This window comes from Danio rerio, chromosome 4 (assembly GCF_049306965.1).
Source record: "Danio rerio strain Tuebingen ecotype United States chromosome 4, GRCz12tu, whole genome shotgun sequence".
Lineage (NCBI taxonomy): Eukaryota > Metazoa > Chordata > Actinopteri > Cypriniformes > Danionidae > Danio > Danio rerio.
Genome location: NC_133179.1, coordinates 41,094,490 through 41,112,907, shown reverse-complemented (window position 1 = coordinate 41,112,907; position 18,418 = coordinate 41,094,490). Strand labels below are relative to the sequence as shown.

General features: G+C 33.9%; 2 protein-coding genes across 5 annotated transcripts in view; one reads left to right on the top strand and one right to left on the bottom strand.

Moving 5' to 3' along the window:
• Positions 1-501: 501 nt before the first annotated feature.
• LOC137490930 (uncharacterized) lies at positions 502-9,437 on the bottom strand. 2 transcript variants are annotated; one of them, XM_073947714.1, is made up of 4 exons: positions 9,377-9,437; positions 8,620-8,769; positions 4,899-5,008; positions 502-4,382 (listed from the first exon to the last, which is right to left on the bottom strand). In XM_073947714.1, the coding sequence occupies exon 4, from the start codon at positions 4,216-4,218 to the stop codon at positions 3,253-3,255; it is 966 nt and encodes a 321-aa protein (XP_073803815.1). In that variant the 5' UTR covers positions 4,219-4,382; positions 4,899-5,008; positions 8,620-8,769; positions 9,377-9,437; the 3' UTR covers positions 502-3,252. The 2 variants fall into 2 exon arrangements, with proteins under 2 accessions (XP_073803815.1, XP_068076040.2); XM_068219939.2 differs by lacking the exon at positions 4,899-5,008.
• A 3,247-nt stretch (positions 9,438-12,684) lies between these two features.
• The window catches only part of LOC110439461 (uncharacterized), a 1,085,403-nt gene continuing 1,079,669 nt past the window's right edge, over positions 12,685-18,418 (top strand). For 2 of the 3 annotated variants that reach the window (XR_012402233.1, XM_073947733.1), the window contains exons 1-2: positions 12,685-12,834; positions 16,243-16,392. Coding sequence is in view for 2 of the 3 variants with exons in the window: in XM_073947733.1 (XP_073803834.1) it covers positions 16,308-16,392 (85 nt within the window). In the remaining variant the exon portion in view is untranslated. Of the gene's footprint in view, positions 12,835-14,470; positions 14,546-16,242; positions 16,393-18,418 lie in introns of those variants that run through there. The other variant, XM_068219937.2, reaches the window with a different exon arrangement.

The window sequence follows — 18,418 nt, the reverse complement described above, 5'->3', positions numbered from 1 at the left end:
GTTATTCCTGTTTTGTGGAAAAGTAAGGGAGATTTTCAAGCGTAGACAGACCTTTAGAATAATGAATAGTGTAGGCAGGTAGTTAGAGGATATTTTGTTTTTTATTTTGGCACTTAGACTCTTTTACATATATATGCCAAAAATTATTCCTATACAATGCAAGTAATCTTATGTTGTTTTCTATTTTCTTTTTCCTCTCGTTCTTTTTTATCAGAATGACATGAATGAAAGGAGGGTTTCAAGCAGGTCATTATCTGTGCTACGAGACAGAAGTGCAAACAGAAGGACCTGAAATTAAGGATATTAATCCTATAATCTACAATATTATCTTTTAATACTATATTGGTTATGTTTCTGGGTATGAAATGGACATTTATCGAAGCTGCAGGGTTCACATACTCACAGGGAAAAAGGACTTGAACTGAGTGCTTAATGGAACCAACTGTCACGACCCGGCTCAAAGGCAATGACAAAATCAAAGGGACGACATACACCAGATGGTTTGGTACCAAAAGTATTTATTTAAACATTAACGAATAATAAAGTGCTCACTTTAGGTAAGCCAAAATCAAAGATTAACCAAAGCTAAAAAGAAACTAAACAAAACAAACAGGAGCAAAAGCACGGCTTTCCAGAAGCCAACACTGCTGGCTTTTATAGAGGGGAACTCAAGTGTTCCCAATTGAGCAGATGAGTCTCTGTCCTTCCCGCTTTCGGCCGATCAGTGGGTGGGTCAAAGAGACTTGTCACACCAACGATCATCTTGAAGCTGGCGAATGCTGTAAGAGTAGGCTCTACTGATGGCTTAAAAGCCTGCTGCTCGCTCCAACACCAGACAATACTTAGTAGTACCTCTGGCAATGTGGGAGCAATCATCTGAAGACCAGTAGACAGTATCTTTTACTCCTTTCTAATCAAATAAAGGGGGAGATGTTTGGTTCCGCCTCTCCACTGGAGTGCAGCATAGGGAGGTTGACATTTGGTAAAGACTGTGAAAGGCAACTTTTTGTTGCATTAGTGAGGTTGATTGTACTGATATGTTCGTACCTTATGCTGCATTCCGGTTGAGGGTTAGGAAAGAGACTTTCTTTTGATATAGTCCCTCTAAAGGCTGATTTTTACTTCTGCGTCAAGCCCATGCTTATGCTACGGCGCTGACGCATAGCCCTACGCCGTGGCCGTCGATGTTGCTGACGTGCACCTGTCAAAAAATTTAACTACACGTCGTGCGCAAGCTCTGTGATTAGTCGGCTTAGTAGCGCTGACGAGTCTGATTGGGACTGAGAGCCTTGCAGGCCCAATAGAGCGATTGTTTACAAGTGTGAAGTCCCGTGAGGAAGCTCCAGATAAAAAGTTTGTTTTGTGTTTACCTCATAGTAAAGTTGTTGCACGTCCGCCGGTTTCTGCTTAAAAAAGAGCGAGTTTGAGTCACTTGTACATTCAGGAAGTGTTCAGGAAAAACAAAGCACCAGCGAAGAAACTCAACACAGAGGAACATTTACACCTCACTGCCAACTAGCGTTTCGGAAGTGTTAATGCAGACCAACAGAGACAGCGCGCAGAAGTATAAATGCACAGCTACGCGTTGAATATTTAGCAGACCAGAATATTTTTTCCACAACAATTTACAATCACTTGTCTAACTGTCTTTGAATAAATCATAAGGTATGAACTCCTATTTTACAAACATACAAGGGCAATTAATGTCTATTTGCTCCGTGCGCTGCTCCAGATAGACAAACAAGCTACATCATCCTTTACCTTAGGTTCTTCGCAACAATATTAGTCCATTTTCAGCTTTTTCTGTTCTTGTGTGAATGAGTAATCCCCTGCTATGTCTTGTAAGTGCCAAATGCAACAAATTTGGGTCATGAAATTCCAAAATTCAAAAAAATACGATAACGTATTTACAAAATGACCCTTTTTTTTATACTAGTCATTTTTCAAAATCTTTTGTTAGACTTTGCACATTACTTTTCTAAAATATCTATTTATATATAATTGCAGTTTATTTATATTTGTACATTATTTATTTTACATTTAATGTGTGAAGGCCGTTTGGACATTGAAAAATAAAATGGAAAAAAGTACTACTGTGCCATTTGCTTTTTTGATATAGTGTTATGATTTTGATGTGGTTATGAAAAAGTAAAATTATGATTTTTGTGATAATAACCCTTGTAATATCTTGTTTTTCACTTTTGACAGGTAGGAAACTTGTGTTGTTTTTTCCCACCCTTCGGTTAAACTAAAATGATTCTTGCATACTACATGATTAAGACAAAATAATTTTTTCTCGTGCGTCCTGACATATGCTGGTAACAAACAAAAACTGTCCTCAGTTTGATAGAACACACAGGGCCTGAGTTATGCACTAAGACTTGCTTTAAAACAAAAAAAAACAAAGCTGTTTGTGTTGAGGTGGTTCATCATAGGACAGAAAACATATATATCAATAGTTAGCATTTAACAGCAGTGTTTTTTGTAATTTCAAAGGGTTTTCTTTAAAATGACATCAAGATATAGCATTTATTGTACTTTATGTGGGTGTGGTGAGACTTTAAATTTAGGTAGGGGGAAATACTTTTTTTTTTGACATGTTACCTTCTTCCAGTTGGAATAGAATAACTCTTGCATGCATTATTATAGGGAGAAATGTATTTTTCTTGTGTTTACTGACACCTGCTGGAAAAAAATGGAATTTTGATGGAGCACTCAAGGCCTGAGTTCCACATTTTTAACTTCAGTTTATATAAAACAGTATTTTATGAAATTTCAAAGGATTTCTTTTAAAATTATACCAAACTTTTGTATTTATTCCTATGCATGTGGTTATGGAAAGCTTTTTTAAATCGGAAGGCCAAATTAAGGCGGAAATACCCAAAATAGCCCAAAAGCTTAACAGGTCAATTTCTGATGAGCTGCTGAAACTCATCCCACACTGATGTTGCGGTCACACTAGAGTTTGAGCATGCGACATTTTGTTGTATGGCGCTGCGAAAAGGGGCGGGATTAAACAAGATGATTAGACATTAAAAAAAGTGAGCGATTGTCCAGAGAGGTCATGTTTTGATCTTCGATTGGTCTCACACAGTCAAGTAATGCGATTTCGCAGGTCAGAGTTTACCGAGCTTGAACTCTGCAACGCAGTGAACTGCAAAACTTGATACACAAACTTTCGTTTACAGTCTGACGGATTTGCGTGCATATGAATGGAAGTCTATGGGGAGAAAGGTCCAGTGTAACCGTGGCTTAGGTGCAAGTAAATGGTTTCTCTCCAGTGTGGATCCTCATGTGTCGGTTAAGTTGTGATGATTGTATGAAACTCTTCCCACACTGAGTGCATGTAAATGGTTTCTCTCCAGTGTGGATCCTCATGTGGTGATTAAGGGATGATGATTGGCTGAAACTCTTCCCACACTGAGTGCAAGTGAATGGTTTCTCTCCAGTGTGGATCATCATGTGTTGATTAAGGTTTGATGATCGGCTGAAGCGATTTCCACACTGAGTGCATGTGAATGGTTTCTCTCCAGTGTGGATCCTCATGTGGTGATTAAGGTGAGATGAGCAACTGAAACTCTTCCTACACTGAGTGCATGTGAATGGTTTCTCTCCAGAGTGGATAGTCATGTGTTCATTAAGGGATGATGATTTGCTGAAACTCTTCCCACAGTGAGTGCATGTGTATGGTTTCTCTCCAGTGTGGATCATCATGTGTAGATTAAAGTTTGATGATTGGCTGAAACTCTTCCCACACTGAGTGCATGTGAATGGTTTCTCTCCAGTGTGGATCATGATGTGTCGGTTAAGTTGTGATGATTGTATGAAACTCTTCCCACACTGAGTGCATGTGAATGGTTTCTCTCCAGTGTGGATCCTCATGTGGTGATTAAGGGATGATGATTGGCTGAAACTCTTCCCACACTGAGTGCATGTGAATGGTTTCTCTCCAGTGTGGATCATCATGTGTTGTTTAAGAAATAATGAGTGTCTGAAACTCTTCCCACACTGAGTGCATGAGAATGGTTTCTCTCCAGTGTGGATCATCATGTGTTTATTAAGGTGAGATGAGCAACTGAAACTCTTCACACACTGGGAGCATGTGAATGGTTTCTCTCCAGTGTGGATCATCATGTGGTAATTAAGGGATGATGATTGCCTAAAACTTTTCCCACACTGAGTGCAAGTGAATGGTTTCTCTCCAGTGTGGATCCTCATGTGAATCTTAAGATCGCCTTTTCTTCCAAAATTACTTCCACACTGAGTGCAGGTGAAACGATTCTTGTCTCTCCTTTTCAAAATACCATCAGTCTGTAAATGAGTTTTTTCCTCAATTTTGACATGATGTTCCTCCTCTTTCCTCTCATTCTCTTCAATTAGGTCTGAAATAAATAAAACATTAGTTTTCATTAAGTCTTAAAACCCTCATCAAAAGCGTAAAGGTGAAAAGACACTGGAAACATTGGCTACACACTGTAATTTTGATGCACATTAAATGTAAAATAAATCAGATCATATTTTGTTCAGTCCATTAACGTATGCACATTTAAGCAGATTCAATTCATCTTCATCTAGTCCTTTTACAATGCAAGTTGTGCTGAAGCCACTTAACTTAGAAGTTCTGGTAAATTGAAACTGTGTCAGTCCAGCTTTCAGAGTTTCTCATAAAAGTCATTTTGGTCATATTGATCAGACACAGATTTGAAAGCTGTAAAAAGCCTATTTTTATCCATATATATTCAGAATTACAACAAAATGTTTTTCTAAAATTTGTAAAGCAGACAGGAGATACTTGTTCATTCTGTGCCTGACTGGTAAATGCATCGGAAAAAAAAAAAAGTTCTGAGGTAACAGTTGAACAAACAGCTGAATATTTGCCTCGCAAACATGAGACATACCTGTACAGCATCTGCATAAAGGCTGAAATATGCACCTTTCCCCTTGTGTGCTGTTGGGTCATTTTCATCCATTCTGGGTTGATTTTGTGGATTCATTTGGTCAAAACTTTCTGTGTTTTAACAAACGGACTGATATTTGGGAACATCTTATTTTGACATAATCTGGGAAAATGCTTTGAAATAAAAAGCAAATCTCTCATCCGTTTCTGTAATAGTTAAATTACAGTGAGTTCATGCATCTAGCATATTGTTTTATAGCTATATTCTACTGTAACATGCATATATACATATATATCTCACAAAAGTAGCAGAACATTCCAGGAAATCCCTAATATGGATGACAATTAAAATTACAGTTAGCATTAAATAATAAATCGACTTTCTTATAAATATACCTAAGATGGCTGGAAGTACACATATAAACCATTTATTGGCGCAGTCGTGTAAATGATCAGTTGAAGCCTTTTAATATTTACTCAGATCTTATTTTCATTCAACAGCAATAGCTGGATGCCTTCATCCATATTAGGGATTTCCTGGAATGTTCTGCTACTTTTGTGAGGCATATATGGAATTTCTGCTCAAGTGTAAATGAAACAGGCATTACATGCATTTAAAGTGCTACAATGCCCACATAAACCTATTTTGAGGAAAACTAAAAAAAAAAGAAAATAAATAATTTTCTACTTAAGAAATAATTTATTGTACCATTTTTGATACAATTGTTGTTATTTAAAAAATAGTAGCCTATTGAACATCAATATATAGCAAAGTAATGAAGTCAGAAATTCCAGTATCTGGACAACATTACACCTTTGGAGGAGATCGGAGGCTCAAGAGGTATGATATGGCTCATAACAGACTAGTAAATGAGAAGTGGGTTAATTTATAAATGTTTTTTTCCATTTTGATGTTACGAGTTACGCTGGATCTAATCTCACTATATTTGCTAAAAGTGATATTTAATTCACCTTGTTCTCTGTATCTAACGTAGGGCTGGACAATAATATAATATCAATATATCACGATAGATTTTTTTTCAATAACGGTGATATGATTTTTAAACTCATTTCCGATATTTCGATACATTTGTGTATATGTTTTACATATGTTTTATTATGTTTTGTTATATAATATATATATATATATAATATATATATATAATATATATATATATATATATATATATATATATATATATAAGATTTTCTACCTTGTATCATTTGTCACTAAATGACTTTCCGTGCTCAGAATGAGCGTGATGTCACTTGCATGATGACAGCGCTCAGAAGTTGGTTAAGCTGCTCTGCCACAGAAAGCTACAAAATGAGCGACCTAAATACACATATAGAGGAACAAGCTTCCAGAAGTAAGAATGCAGACAAAGTAGTTGATGTGGACGTTGTTCGGCTTTTTAAGTTCCGATCAGCTTTTTGTTTCGGCGCTCTGCAAACTGTGCGGGAGAGCGATGCCGACTAGCATCGGAAACACATCAAATAGGTTCATAAAAGTTTAAATCAACCTGTCGCCTCACCATCCACCTTCCCGACACCAAACACAGATGGCTATGAGCCGCAGTGTAGGGTTTTGCATGTCTACACATGAATATACACATATAAACATATACTATGTTCAAAACAAGTATGACACTTGCACATATTTAAACCTACTGCATGCATACACCCACATACACATACACAGACATATAAACTCGATCCGAACATAAACTTAATCCTTGGATTAAATTAAACACAAACACACACAAACACAAAACTCTCTGCATGCTGGTATAGCACGCAAGGAAACTTACAAAATAAAATTCACAAACATATGTATCAGGAATCTGGTTATTTCAAAGCTGATGAAATAGAAAGAATTTGAATAATAGAAGTATTAAATCTGTTAAATAATGAAAATGTGTTATACAAAATGTTAGTTTATATAAATAGACAATATAAAAAAAATAGAACTATTTTATGTTAAATCTTTTAACTTAATTAGGTAAATACATACACAAAAATAGTCAGAAAGAACCCTAAAAGGACGTTTAAGATAAAAAGCAACCAGAACTTTAAATATACTCAAACAACTCTTTTCCTTTGCAAATATTAATGTAGCCTATACTCTTTTTAATTTGTTTTTTAATTATAATTATTATTCTTTTTCTATTTGGATTTTGGCATTATTTGACCAGAAATAATAAACTGCAGAAAACAGTCACGCTACTTGCTCTGCAAACAGGTGTGTTCATGACTATAAATACAAATAAAAATAATAAAATGAGAAAATATGACTTTGCAACATCAAGCAGCATTAGGCATGGGCCAGTATAAGATTCTGACAATATGATATCCTAAAATATATTTTCTTCTGAGAAACTTTTAAAACATTTTTGAGCAGTAAACATGTCAGGCTAAATAATTGAAATGAATCACAGATTTCTTTACGATTTAAAACAGCCTCTTTGGTCTTTACTGCAGGAGATACTGTTGTCCTAAAAAACAAAACATTAAAAAAAATCTTACATATACTGTAGGAACGGTGCAGCAGGAAATGTTGGCGGTTTTAAAACCTTGACTTTTCCAAACTGCGGTAAACCTTGAATATAGTTATTGTCCCATGCCTCAGCAGCATAACACTGATATTTATGATCTAAAAATTTATTCTTTAAAAAAGTCTCAAACAAAAAGATTCTAATGGCGCCGCCTGTTGGTGCATGAAGAATATGGTCTATATTCTGCGAATGTAAAATATTTTATAACAATTAATTATTTTAGTGTCCATTTCATTTAGCATGCGCTTTATTGGGGGGATCCACATTTTTTACATACTGTAAACCAGAGTTTCTGCAGGTTTTACAAAGATTAAATTTAAGACTTTTTATATTTTTAAGACCATTATGAATGAAATTTTAGACTCATAAAGGGCTAAAGGCTAAAGAACTTTTCAAATGGCCCAGATGGAAAAGATTTTTATTTGCCCCATCAAAATAAAATTTCTTTTTAAAAATAAAAAAATGAACAAATGTTTTTAAAGTTTTAAAAACTATAACAAACTAAATCTATGCACAACAATCTGTCCAGGTTGATATCCACAGCAGTAAATACATGGAGCACGTTTAAACAAATGTTATTGGGAGTAAAATAATTAAACCATTATGATAAATAGAGTTAAAAAGACCTTTTTGAATAAAAAGTTGAAAGTTTTATTAAGTTGAATTGTTGGTGATTGAATAGGTTTTGGCCAGATTGGGTAGAAAAACATGAACAAAAGAAAATAAAGACTTGTATAAAAAAGATTTAAGACCTACAACACAACATTTCAGTAAATTTAAGACTTTTTAAGGCCTAAAATGTTAAGTCTTTTATGAGAATACTGTAGGTCAAATATCGTCAGCTTAGTTAAACCTTTTATTAATTTATTGTTTTTATTTATTTTATAAAGCACTAAGGATGCTTTACAAACAGTAAAAGAACAAGAAAAGCAATAACGTTAAGAAGGTAGAGAAAATGGGAGACTAAAAACACATAAAAGACAAAAGACATGAGAACAAGTGACGAAAGAAACTCATTCTGTCTTTTAATGAGTGCTTATGTGCATTTATGAGAACTAGGCAGCACACTCAGGGCTGCAAGATGGATTAAATTTAGTATTCTTATTATTAAAATATATCTGAATGAGGATCAAATGACTGAGTTGGTCTTTGAGAATAAAAGTCAACCTGTTTGTTCCTGCAGGTCTTCCTGTTTGACTGTGAATGTTTCTTCAATCTTCACATCTTCACTCTCCTCTTTAATAAACGCCATCTTTATAACAGTGTGGAGATCAGTCGCTTCAGCAGGAGTTTTTCTCTGAGTTTGGACACTTTATCCTGTTTAAAATTAACAAAACAATAAAAATGTCCCGTTTAAAATAAATTAAACAATGAACAGATACAAAATAACTTCTCTTAACACTTGCTTAAACAGTTTCTTTTAATTATCAAAAAAAGAAATCAGGTAAAACATTTTTTTTTAAATAGAGGTAAAATTGGTTTTATATTCGCACATTCGGACTTTCCCCTTAATGATATAATTTCATTAAAGTATAACTTAAAGTAACTATAAAGTACAACATTGTTCACAGTCAAATAAACAGTGTTAATGTTGTTTTCAAGTCACACTTGCAAGCTAATTCCGATCAAATATTTAAAGTAACATGGTAAACAATATATAGACTGCTAAATAAACGAATGTGTGAATATAAAACCAACTTTTCCTCTTATCAGAAAAGTTTGAGAAACCCTGCTTTAAAACACTATTACACTCTTTTCGGTTTCAAACAATAGCCCTCTGCTACTGAGAATAAAATAGTACTACGTTGCATAAAGGGCTTAAATATTATTGTCCAAAGCAGGTACATAATTTAGCATCGGATAAAAAAAAATCTGAAACTTTAATTAAATCGGGTTATATCCGTAAACGTTTAAAAACACAAACCTTTCTCCAGTTGAATCACAGCGCTGAAGCGGCGCCGCCTGATGACGTCACACGTCACGACAAAATAAAAGTCTATTTTGTTTCGCTTTTTTGCCACTTACTGTTGCAGTCATGACTTATTTATACATTTCTCCCATGTTTTTCACTTTATAATATTTCTGCTCTCTCTTTCTCTCTCTCTCACACATTACACATTTTAGGAGCTTTTTTGGCATGACAAATAACTACATTTGTATTGTCAAAGCAGTGCAGCGTTGCTGTGTACAAACAAGACAGTGAAAAAAGGGCAGTAGTGCAAACAAATATGGATATAAAATATAATACAGAGAAAACACAGAAATAAATAAAATAAAAATAGATTAATGAAATTAAAAATAAATTAATAAAAATAAAAAGATTAATAAAAAATATTTAAAAAATAGATTAGATTTCTCTCTCTCTCACACAAACACACACTTCAGTATTTAAAGTTGATCAAAAAAATTTAATCTAAACATTTTAAGCCAATTTTGAGAAACTTTTTTTAATCCAGTTCATGATGACTTGCATGTCTACTACACATTACTTCCTATTAATATCTGAGTCCAAATCTCATCCTCATAATTATGTCCTCTTCTATTTCTACAACTTCATAGGCCTATATAGGGTTTCTTATTGTTTCATATAAATTGTCGTCTCTTATAATCTGTTCCACGTTTCCTGCCATTCTTTAGCAATCTTCAGTGATAATATTAAATTTACGAAAGCATTAAAGGGGTAGTTCACATAAAAATTACAATTCTGACATTTTTTTCATCCTCTACTTGTTCCAAACCTGTGTGAGTTTCTTCTGCTGAATGGAAATGAAGAGAATAGGCTACAGGGTCAAAAGGCAGCCACTATATGGTTCAACAGCGCCTACTTTGGGCATGGCTGCTTTTTTCAACATTTTCTGGCACACAAAATGTTCTCAGAACTCGATTACAACTTAACCACTAAAGTCACAGTCAAAGTCAATGTTTTTGGTTCCTTTTCTGGACTTTTGAGCATCTCGGGACTCTTGCTGTGTATGACAGATGAAGGAGCTCTCAGATTTCATCTAAAGTGTCTTCATTTGCATTCTGAAGATGACCAAAGTTCTCAGGGGATTAAAACAACAGGTAGAGGGACAATCGTTCTCGAGTGCCTAGTGTACACTATAACACGCATTCCACCACTGCTGATATACAGCCACATTGCACTGCTTTATTTATTTATTTATTTATTTATTTATTTATTTATTTTTATTGCAATAACAACAGGCCATTACAACAAATAGAAATACAAAAACTGATAGCACTGATACTTGTGATGATATTGCCAGGTAGGAGGCGACGTTCGCGCGACCTTGCACAACGTTCCCTGAAAGTTCGCTAAAGGTAATAAAAATCCAGAACCTTTACAGAACATAAGGGACGTTCTTAAAACGTTCTCTTTTAGTCATAAAATAACGTTACCAGTATGACTTAAGGAGGACATTCTGTTTTGGCCATTCTATGGTCACATAATAACGATACAAAGAGAACCTTTCTAACATTTACAGAACGTTTTCACATGGTCTTTTTTTAGTCATATAATAACGTTATGAATATGACTTTAGGAGGACGTTCTGTTTTGGTCCTGCAATGGTCACTTAATAACGTTACAAAGAGAACTTTTTTAACATTAACAGAACGTATCTACATAGTCCTCCTTTAGTCATATAATAACGTTTCGAATAAGACTTTAGGAGGACGTTCTGTTTTGGTCCTGTAATGATGTTACAACAACATTTCACAGCACCTGGAATTAACACAAATGAGTTTGAAGTTACAGTGTGTCTCATCCATTTGTGATTAATGTAAAAAACAATTATCTACAAAGGACAAAAGTAGCAAAAATGGACAGTATGTGATGGCTTTACTGTGTTAAACGGAAAAGGTTTTGTCAAAGAGTATCTTTTATATTCTCTTGTGAATGTCTACGCATATTTGTATGCACAAACACAAGTGATAATCAGAGGGAAAAACATCTTTGTTACATACCAGGTGAATAAGAGGCTTTCGAGAGAGCTGAGCTGAGCTGCTCACACATGTTCTGTTCAACTAAAAAACGGAGGAAAGAAAACAAAATTGGCACAGAAACAAGTTACATTTTGATTGTTAAAATGTGAAGACACTTTTGGAAAGAAATAATTGACCTGTTAAGAGTGTGTTGACTGTCTTACAGAAACCAGTAAAGAGCTGCATGTGCTTTAAGATAAATAAAGGACTCTAAACTCACATAAAGAACAAGTTCAGTGATAAATAAATGACAAAAAAATGCTAATAGTTAGCTCATTTCAATATATTGACTAAACTTGACAAATAAAACCTCAATGTGAAGTTCAGAAATTGTTTCTTTTAACAAATGATAATATATCACTGTATAATAATATAAGACTTGCATGACTATTATATAAGTGAATGTAGCTGTATGTATTGAGACATCAGTGTGGCTTGAGTCTTCAATGGTCATTTGCATCTTTACACAAAGACTTCAGCCAAGCAACTCTGAGAAGCTTCTACAAAAACAACACACAACTCTTGCATTACCTTTTAACCAGGCTTGGGAAAAAATAAATTGAAATGTCTTTCAAATCAAAATACCTCAACATAAGTGTGTCAATATTATCAACAACATGCAGCAGCCAAACTAAAAAATAAGCTTCCATCAATAGTCCTATTCACCTTATTCTCAGATGTCGAGCGGGCGCTGCCATTTGAATCTTTTTGTCTCGCGACTTCCGGTCACATTCACTTCCATTCATTTTTTGACGTTAACAACTGCTCGTTACGCTGCTTGATGTTGCAATTTAATATTTTCTTATTATATTATGCTTCTTGGTCTGTGTAGTCATGCAAACATTTGTTTGTTGAGCAAGTAGTTTGGCCATTTTCTGCCGTTTATTATTCCTAGTCATTTCTCCCATATGCGACTGAATCGGAAGTTCTAAGACAATCGCGAAAACAGGCACACTTCCGCGTTTTAGAATAAGGTCAATAAAACAAAAGCAACAAATCAAATGAAGATGGCTAAAGTCAACTTATTTTCCCAATACATCATTAATTCTCTGTAAAACTGGTTTGTAAAGCTGCTGAACTTTCCATCCCCCACTGTAATGTGTCTTGAGTCTTCACTGCTCCCCACTGCTCATTTGCATCTTTATACCAGCATTAATGGAGGGCAATTGAGTCTTATCCAATCACATTCCAGGTCCTGTAGCTTAGCAGGGTTGCATCTACATATTCTGGGTTCCTAACAGAAACGTCATTGGCTTATTTTGCTAAGTAAAGAGATCAACTTTGTATGACAAACTACGATTGTTGATTCCTACATTGGGATTATTACCAACAACAACCTACAAAGAAAAGCCCACTGAGGCCATTTCTCATCCCACATATTCATTGAAGACTGGAAAGGTGAGTTGCACATTCTGAATTTACTCTTAAATAATATCTGAATGCTAACATTATAAAATGTAAAATCTAAACATGCGTGGATGCACTGTTCAACGTTGAATTTAAGTTCTTCAGTCATTTTTAAAAGCTTCATTACAACTTTTTATTTAGTTTTTTGTTTGTTTGTTTATTTGGTTATGAATATTGTTTTTATCCTGACAAATGGACTGTAGCCCAGTTTCAACCCAAGTTAACCTAGTTAAGTTTCAACCTATTACATATATAGGTTGGAACTTGGCAGGCAGCTTTAAAGAATTTGATGTTTCCCCATTCAAACATACAAAGAGGTGGTAACATCAGTTGAATGCAAGTGAATGAGTTAAAGCTATGGATAAAGAAATACAACTGTTTAAACAAAATGCAACCTCTTACCAACCTACCTGAAGGTGAAGATCTGGGGGGTAAATGCTTTTTTTCAATTAACATAAAGATTGATGGTCTTACAAATACAAAACAGAAAGCAGATAAAGTATAAAGTGGAAAATGTATTAATAATTCATGACAAAGAGTAAGTAGGGGAAAAAGCTAAACAAAAAAAAAAGACTTTTATTTTGGCGTGGTCATATAGCTGTGCCGCTCCCGCACTGTGATTCAACTGGAGAAAGGTTTGTTTTAAAGCTTGTACACAGATGTAAACCAACTGATTAAAAGTTCAGGTTGTTAATTTCATGCTAGATGTACCTGCTGTTGACAATATTATTTTAACCCTTTATACAAAGAAGTAGTATTTTACTCACAATAAGGTCTATTGTTTGAATAAGATAGGATAAACTTTATTTGTCCCCGAGAAGAAATTCTTGTCTTGTGCAAAAGAGTGCTACAACGTTGCTGTAAGCAGACAAAAGTTTAAAGTTTAAATAACTTTAACTTTTGTTAAAAAACTTTGTTAAAGTTTAAATAAAGCAACATGTAAGTGTGTAATAAGTGTTTTAATGAAGGTTGAATTTTTTTAATTGCATAATGTCATTCTATTCTAAATATACATCACTATATATAAGAAATAGAATAATGTTACTAGTTTTAATCAGCTTATTTATTTATTGTTTCTTGCTCACACTTACCTGATTTATTTTTGTTAATTACTCTCATATAAAGAAACTGTTGAAGCAAATGTTGAGAAGTTATTTTGTTTTTTGTTCATTGTTTTATTTATTTTAAACAGGGCATTTTTTATTGCTTTGTTAATTTTTACAGGAAAGTGTCCAAACGCAGAGAAAATATATATATTATACGGAATGACTAGTTAAAACATGTAGTAGTAATGAATAGTTTTTACTTGAAGGGCACCTATTTTACCCCCCTTTCATAATTTAAGATAAGTCTTTTACGTCTGTAAAGTTTCAGCTCAAAACACCCATCTGATTATTTTTTATACATTTTAGAACGTTGAGATTTTCTGCTTTAATAACTTTTACTTAGTGATTAAACATTTTTTAAATTGTCTTAAAATGTTTAGAGTATAGGGTTTGATTAACTCCAAATATGTGTGTCTGTGTATGTCAGAAAGTGGAGGGAGAAATGTGTCAATAAGTCATGACTGCAACAGTAAGTTTAAAAAAAAGACTTTTATTTTGGCGTGGTGTGTGACGTCATAAGCATGCGCCGCGCTGTGATTTAACTGAAGAAAGGTTTGTTTTAAAGCGTTTACGCTTTTATAAAGCGATTGATTAAGGTTTGTTTTTTTTCATTCAGTGCTAAATTATGTACCTGTTGTTGACAATATTATTTTAAAATTTTATACAACGGAGTACTATTTCACTCACAGTAATGAGGACTATTGTTTGAATAAAGATAGGATAAACTTTTTGTTCCTGAAAGGAAATTTGTCTTGTGCTAAAAAGTGCTACACGTTATAGAGGTAAAGTTGGTTTTATAGTCACACATTCGTTCATTTAGAAGTCTCTATATTGTACACAATGTTACTTTAAATATTCGATCTGAATTAGCATGCAAGTGTAACGAGTGGTGGGCAAAGCAAGGCTTCGTGAAACAATGAAACAGTCGAAGCAAATGTGTGGAAGCTTCGAAACGTTTCGAAACCCCACTCTACAGTGACACCTAGTGGTAATTTTTTATGTATTGCACTGAAACAGTTTCAGCAAAGAACGATTGAACAAATTGAGGGATTAAACCCAACTTTGTACATGAATTCCCTCAAGTAACATAGTACAGTGGGTAAGGAGTCAGACTTCCATGCAGGGTTAGTAGATTTTGAAGCCAGTTTGTTGCAGTTGTTTTAAAATGCTTTAATACCAGTTGGTAATGCTTTGCTCTTGTATCGTTTTGTTTCAACATTGGTCTGATATCCGAATAAACAATTTGTGAATAAATATGTCTTGTTTTTGTCTTAAAACAGGGTTGTTGCTAGATCAAAAACGGTGGCCTGAAGTTATCAATAATTATTTATATTATTCATTAAATTTCCCATTTATTTTATTTTATTCATGTCTACCCTAACCCTAAACCCAACCATACTGTAAAAATATTTATTATTGTTTTACAGTGTTACAAAAATGATGCTAAATTGATGGCGTAACTGTAGCTGTATCCTATTTAGGCTACACAAAACAGAAACATGATTAAAATACATAAAACCATGATTCCAGAGTATTTGTACAAGTCGGGATTCGAACCCAAAACATCATGCTAGGCATAGAATCAATTAGCAAACACACAGTCCTCTAAGCCATATGAGACAGAGGTAGCTTGGAGACCTTGGCAGTCAAATTAGGATTCGCCAGGTCTCGAAACGTTTCTAAGCTGATCGATGCTTTGAATCGCTTCAGTCACGTGACTAGGTGTTTCGAACACTTTAGTCACGTGACTTTGGTGCTTCGGATCATGCTTCGGTGCAGTGTTTCGAAACACTTGCGCTTCGGGATCTCGACACTTTGTCGAAACATCAGTTTCACGTCAGCCATCCCTAAGTGTAACTTGAAAACAACATTAGCACTGTTTATTTGACTGTGAACAATGTTGTACTTTGATAGTCATTGGCTGCTAATATGATTTCAGTATTTAGAGTTTGCAAATAATACTTTTATGAAATTACATTATTAAGGGGAAAGTCTGAATTTGCAATTATAAAACCAATTTTACCTCTTTTTACACGTTGCTGTAAGCAGACAATAAAGTAAATGAAACAAACAACACGATTACGAACATACCTGAATAAAGTTTCAAAAAAGTTACAGAGATGTAACAGTGTGTAATAAGTGTTTTAATGAAGGTCTAATTTAATGTTAGTCCATTCTAAATTTACATCAATATATGTAAGAAATAAAGTACTAGCTTTAATCTGCTCATTTGAAGCAAGTGTTGAAGAGAAGTTATCTTATTTCTGTTCATTGTTTTGTTCATTTTAAACAGGATAAAGTGTCCAAACTCAGAGAAAAACTCCTGCTGAAGCGACTGATCTACACACTGTTATAAAGATGGCATTTATTAAAGTAGAAAGTGAAGACCTGAAGATTGAAGAAACATTCACAGTCAAACAGGAAGATCTGCAGGAACAAACAGGTTGACTTTTATTCTCAAAGACCAACGCAGTCATTTGATCCTCATTCAGATATATTTTAATAATAAGAATACTAAATTAAATCCATCTTGCAGCCCTGAGTGTGCTGCCTAGTTCTCTTAAATGCACAAAAGCACTCATTAAAAGACAGAATGAGTTTCTTTCTTGTTACTTGTTCTCATGTTTTTTGTCATTATTTTATGTATTATTAGTCTCCTATTTTCTCTACCTTCTTAAGGTTATTGCTTTTCTTGTTCTCCTACTGTTTGTAAAGCATCCTAAAGCACTGGTACTATATAAAATAAATAAAAACAATCAATTAAAAAAGTTTAACTGAGCTGACGCTATTTGACCTACAGTATTCTCATAGAAGATATCTGCTATTACAGTGATAGTTTGGGCTAGAGTTAGAATTAAATCATTATTATAATAACTAATTACCAGGGCTATTGTGTTTAAACAAAGTGTTTCGCAGGGTCTTAAAATGTCTTAAATTCCAAAATCTAAATCTAAAAATGCCTTAAAAACTCTTAAATTTACTGAAATATTGTGTTGTAGGTCTTAAGTCTTTTTAAACAAGTCTTAATTTTCCTTTGTTCATGTTTTGCTACCCAATCTGGCCAAAACCCATTCAATCACCAGCAATCCATCTCAATAAAACTTTTTATTCAAAATTGTCATTTTAACTCGGTTTATCATAATGGTTTAATTATTTTCCTTACAATAATATTTGCATAAATGTGCTCCTTGTATTTACTGCTGAGGACATTGACCTGGACAGATTATTGTGCAAAGATTTAGTTAATTATAGTTTTAAAACATTTAAAACCTTTGTTTATTTTTTTTTAAATTTTTTTTTACATTTTAAAAAAGTTTAGGTTGGAAAAAGTGTACGGATACAAGTAAAGCTTGTTTTTACACAATATAATTTTTTTTTTTGCTAAGAAATATATAAAATACTGTGTTTTTATATTAATTTATTATTGTATTATTAAATGTATTTATTAATTTTTATATATAATATAATTATATATAGGGCAAATAAAACCCTTTTCCATCTGGGGTATTTGAAAAATTCCTTATACTTTAGCCCTTCTTGAGTCAAAAATTTTAACCCTGGTTTAAAGTATGTCAGAAAACGTAGATGCCCTAATTTTAAATATGCTGGATAAAATGGACACAAAAAATAATTATTATTTTAAAACATTGAACTACAGTATTCTAAATTATATGACGATTTTGTGAGACGACATGAGACAAAACAAATTATAGTGGAATAATAACGTTTAGCATTGCACTAACTACAACTGGCCAACAAACTAGTTTAAAAATGACTTTTGCTGCTTAAGAAATGGATTACAGCATGCTGATGATATGCAAACATCTGAGTGTGAAGTTCGTCAGTATTGATCATATTCTTTATGTACCAGCAGGCGCCGCCATTGGAATCTTTTTGCTTGAGACTTTTTTTACAGAATGAATTTTTAGATCCTGAAAACAGTGTAAAGACCCGCGCACACCAAGATGTTTTTTGCGTTTTTAGCACTGTTGCCTCATGACGTTTCTGTGCAGAGTTTACACATTCTCCCGGTGCTCACATGGGTTTTCTTTCCACTGTCTAAAAACATGCAACTTAAGTTACTTGACTAATCCAAATCGGCATCTAGTAAGTAGTTATCTCTTAAGAGCAATCACTTTCTGTTCATTAGCTACTACAGAAGAGTTCTCGAGAACTCCCCTTTCGTCTTGCAAATGGGAGCCCCAGGCTCGTTAAGTGTAAACTTTTGAAATAAATGAAATGAAGTAGTAAAGTATGTAATCTTGCCATCTCATCATCACTCCAGTTTACAGCAAACGTGGCATTAAGCATTTGCATGTGCTCATTTATTCATTTTCCTTCGGCTTAGTCCCTTTATTCATTAGGGGTCGCAACAGCGGAATGAACAACTAACTTCTCCAGCATTTCTATTTAAACTGTGAATGCCCTTCCAGCTGCAACCCAGTACTGGAAAACATTTGTTATATAAC

Excerpts from the sequence above, each read along its gene's own strand:
- LOC137490930 (XM_068219939.2), bottom strand. The coding sequence starts at position 8,704 with ATGGCGTTTATTAAAGAGGAGAGTGAAGATGTGAAGATTGAAGAAACA. Across the intron at positions 4,383-8,619 it reads AGACCTGCAGGAACAAACAG|ACCTAATTGAAGAGAATGAG; the intron begins GTTGACTTTTAT and ends TATTTATTTCAG.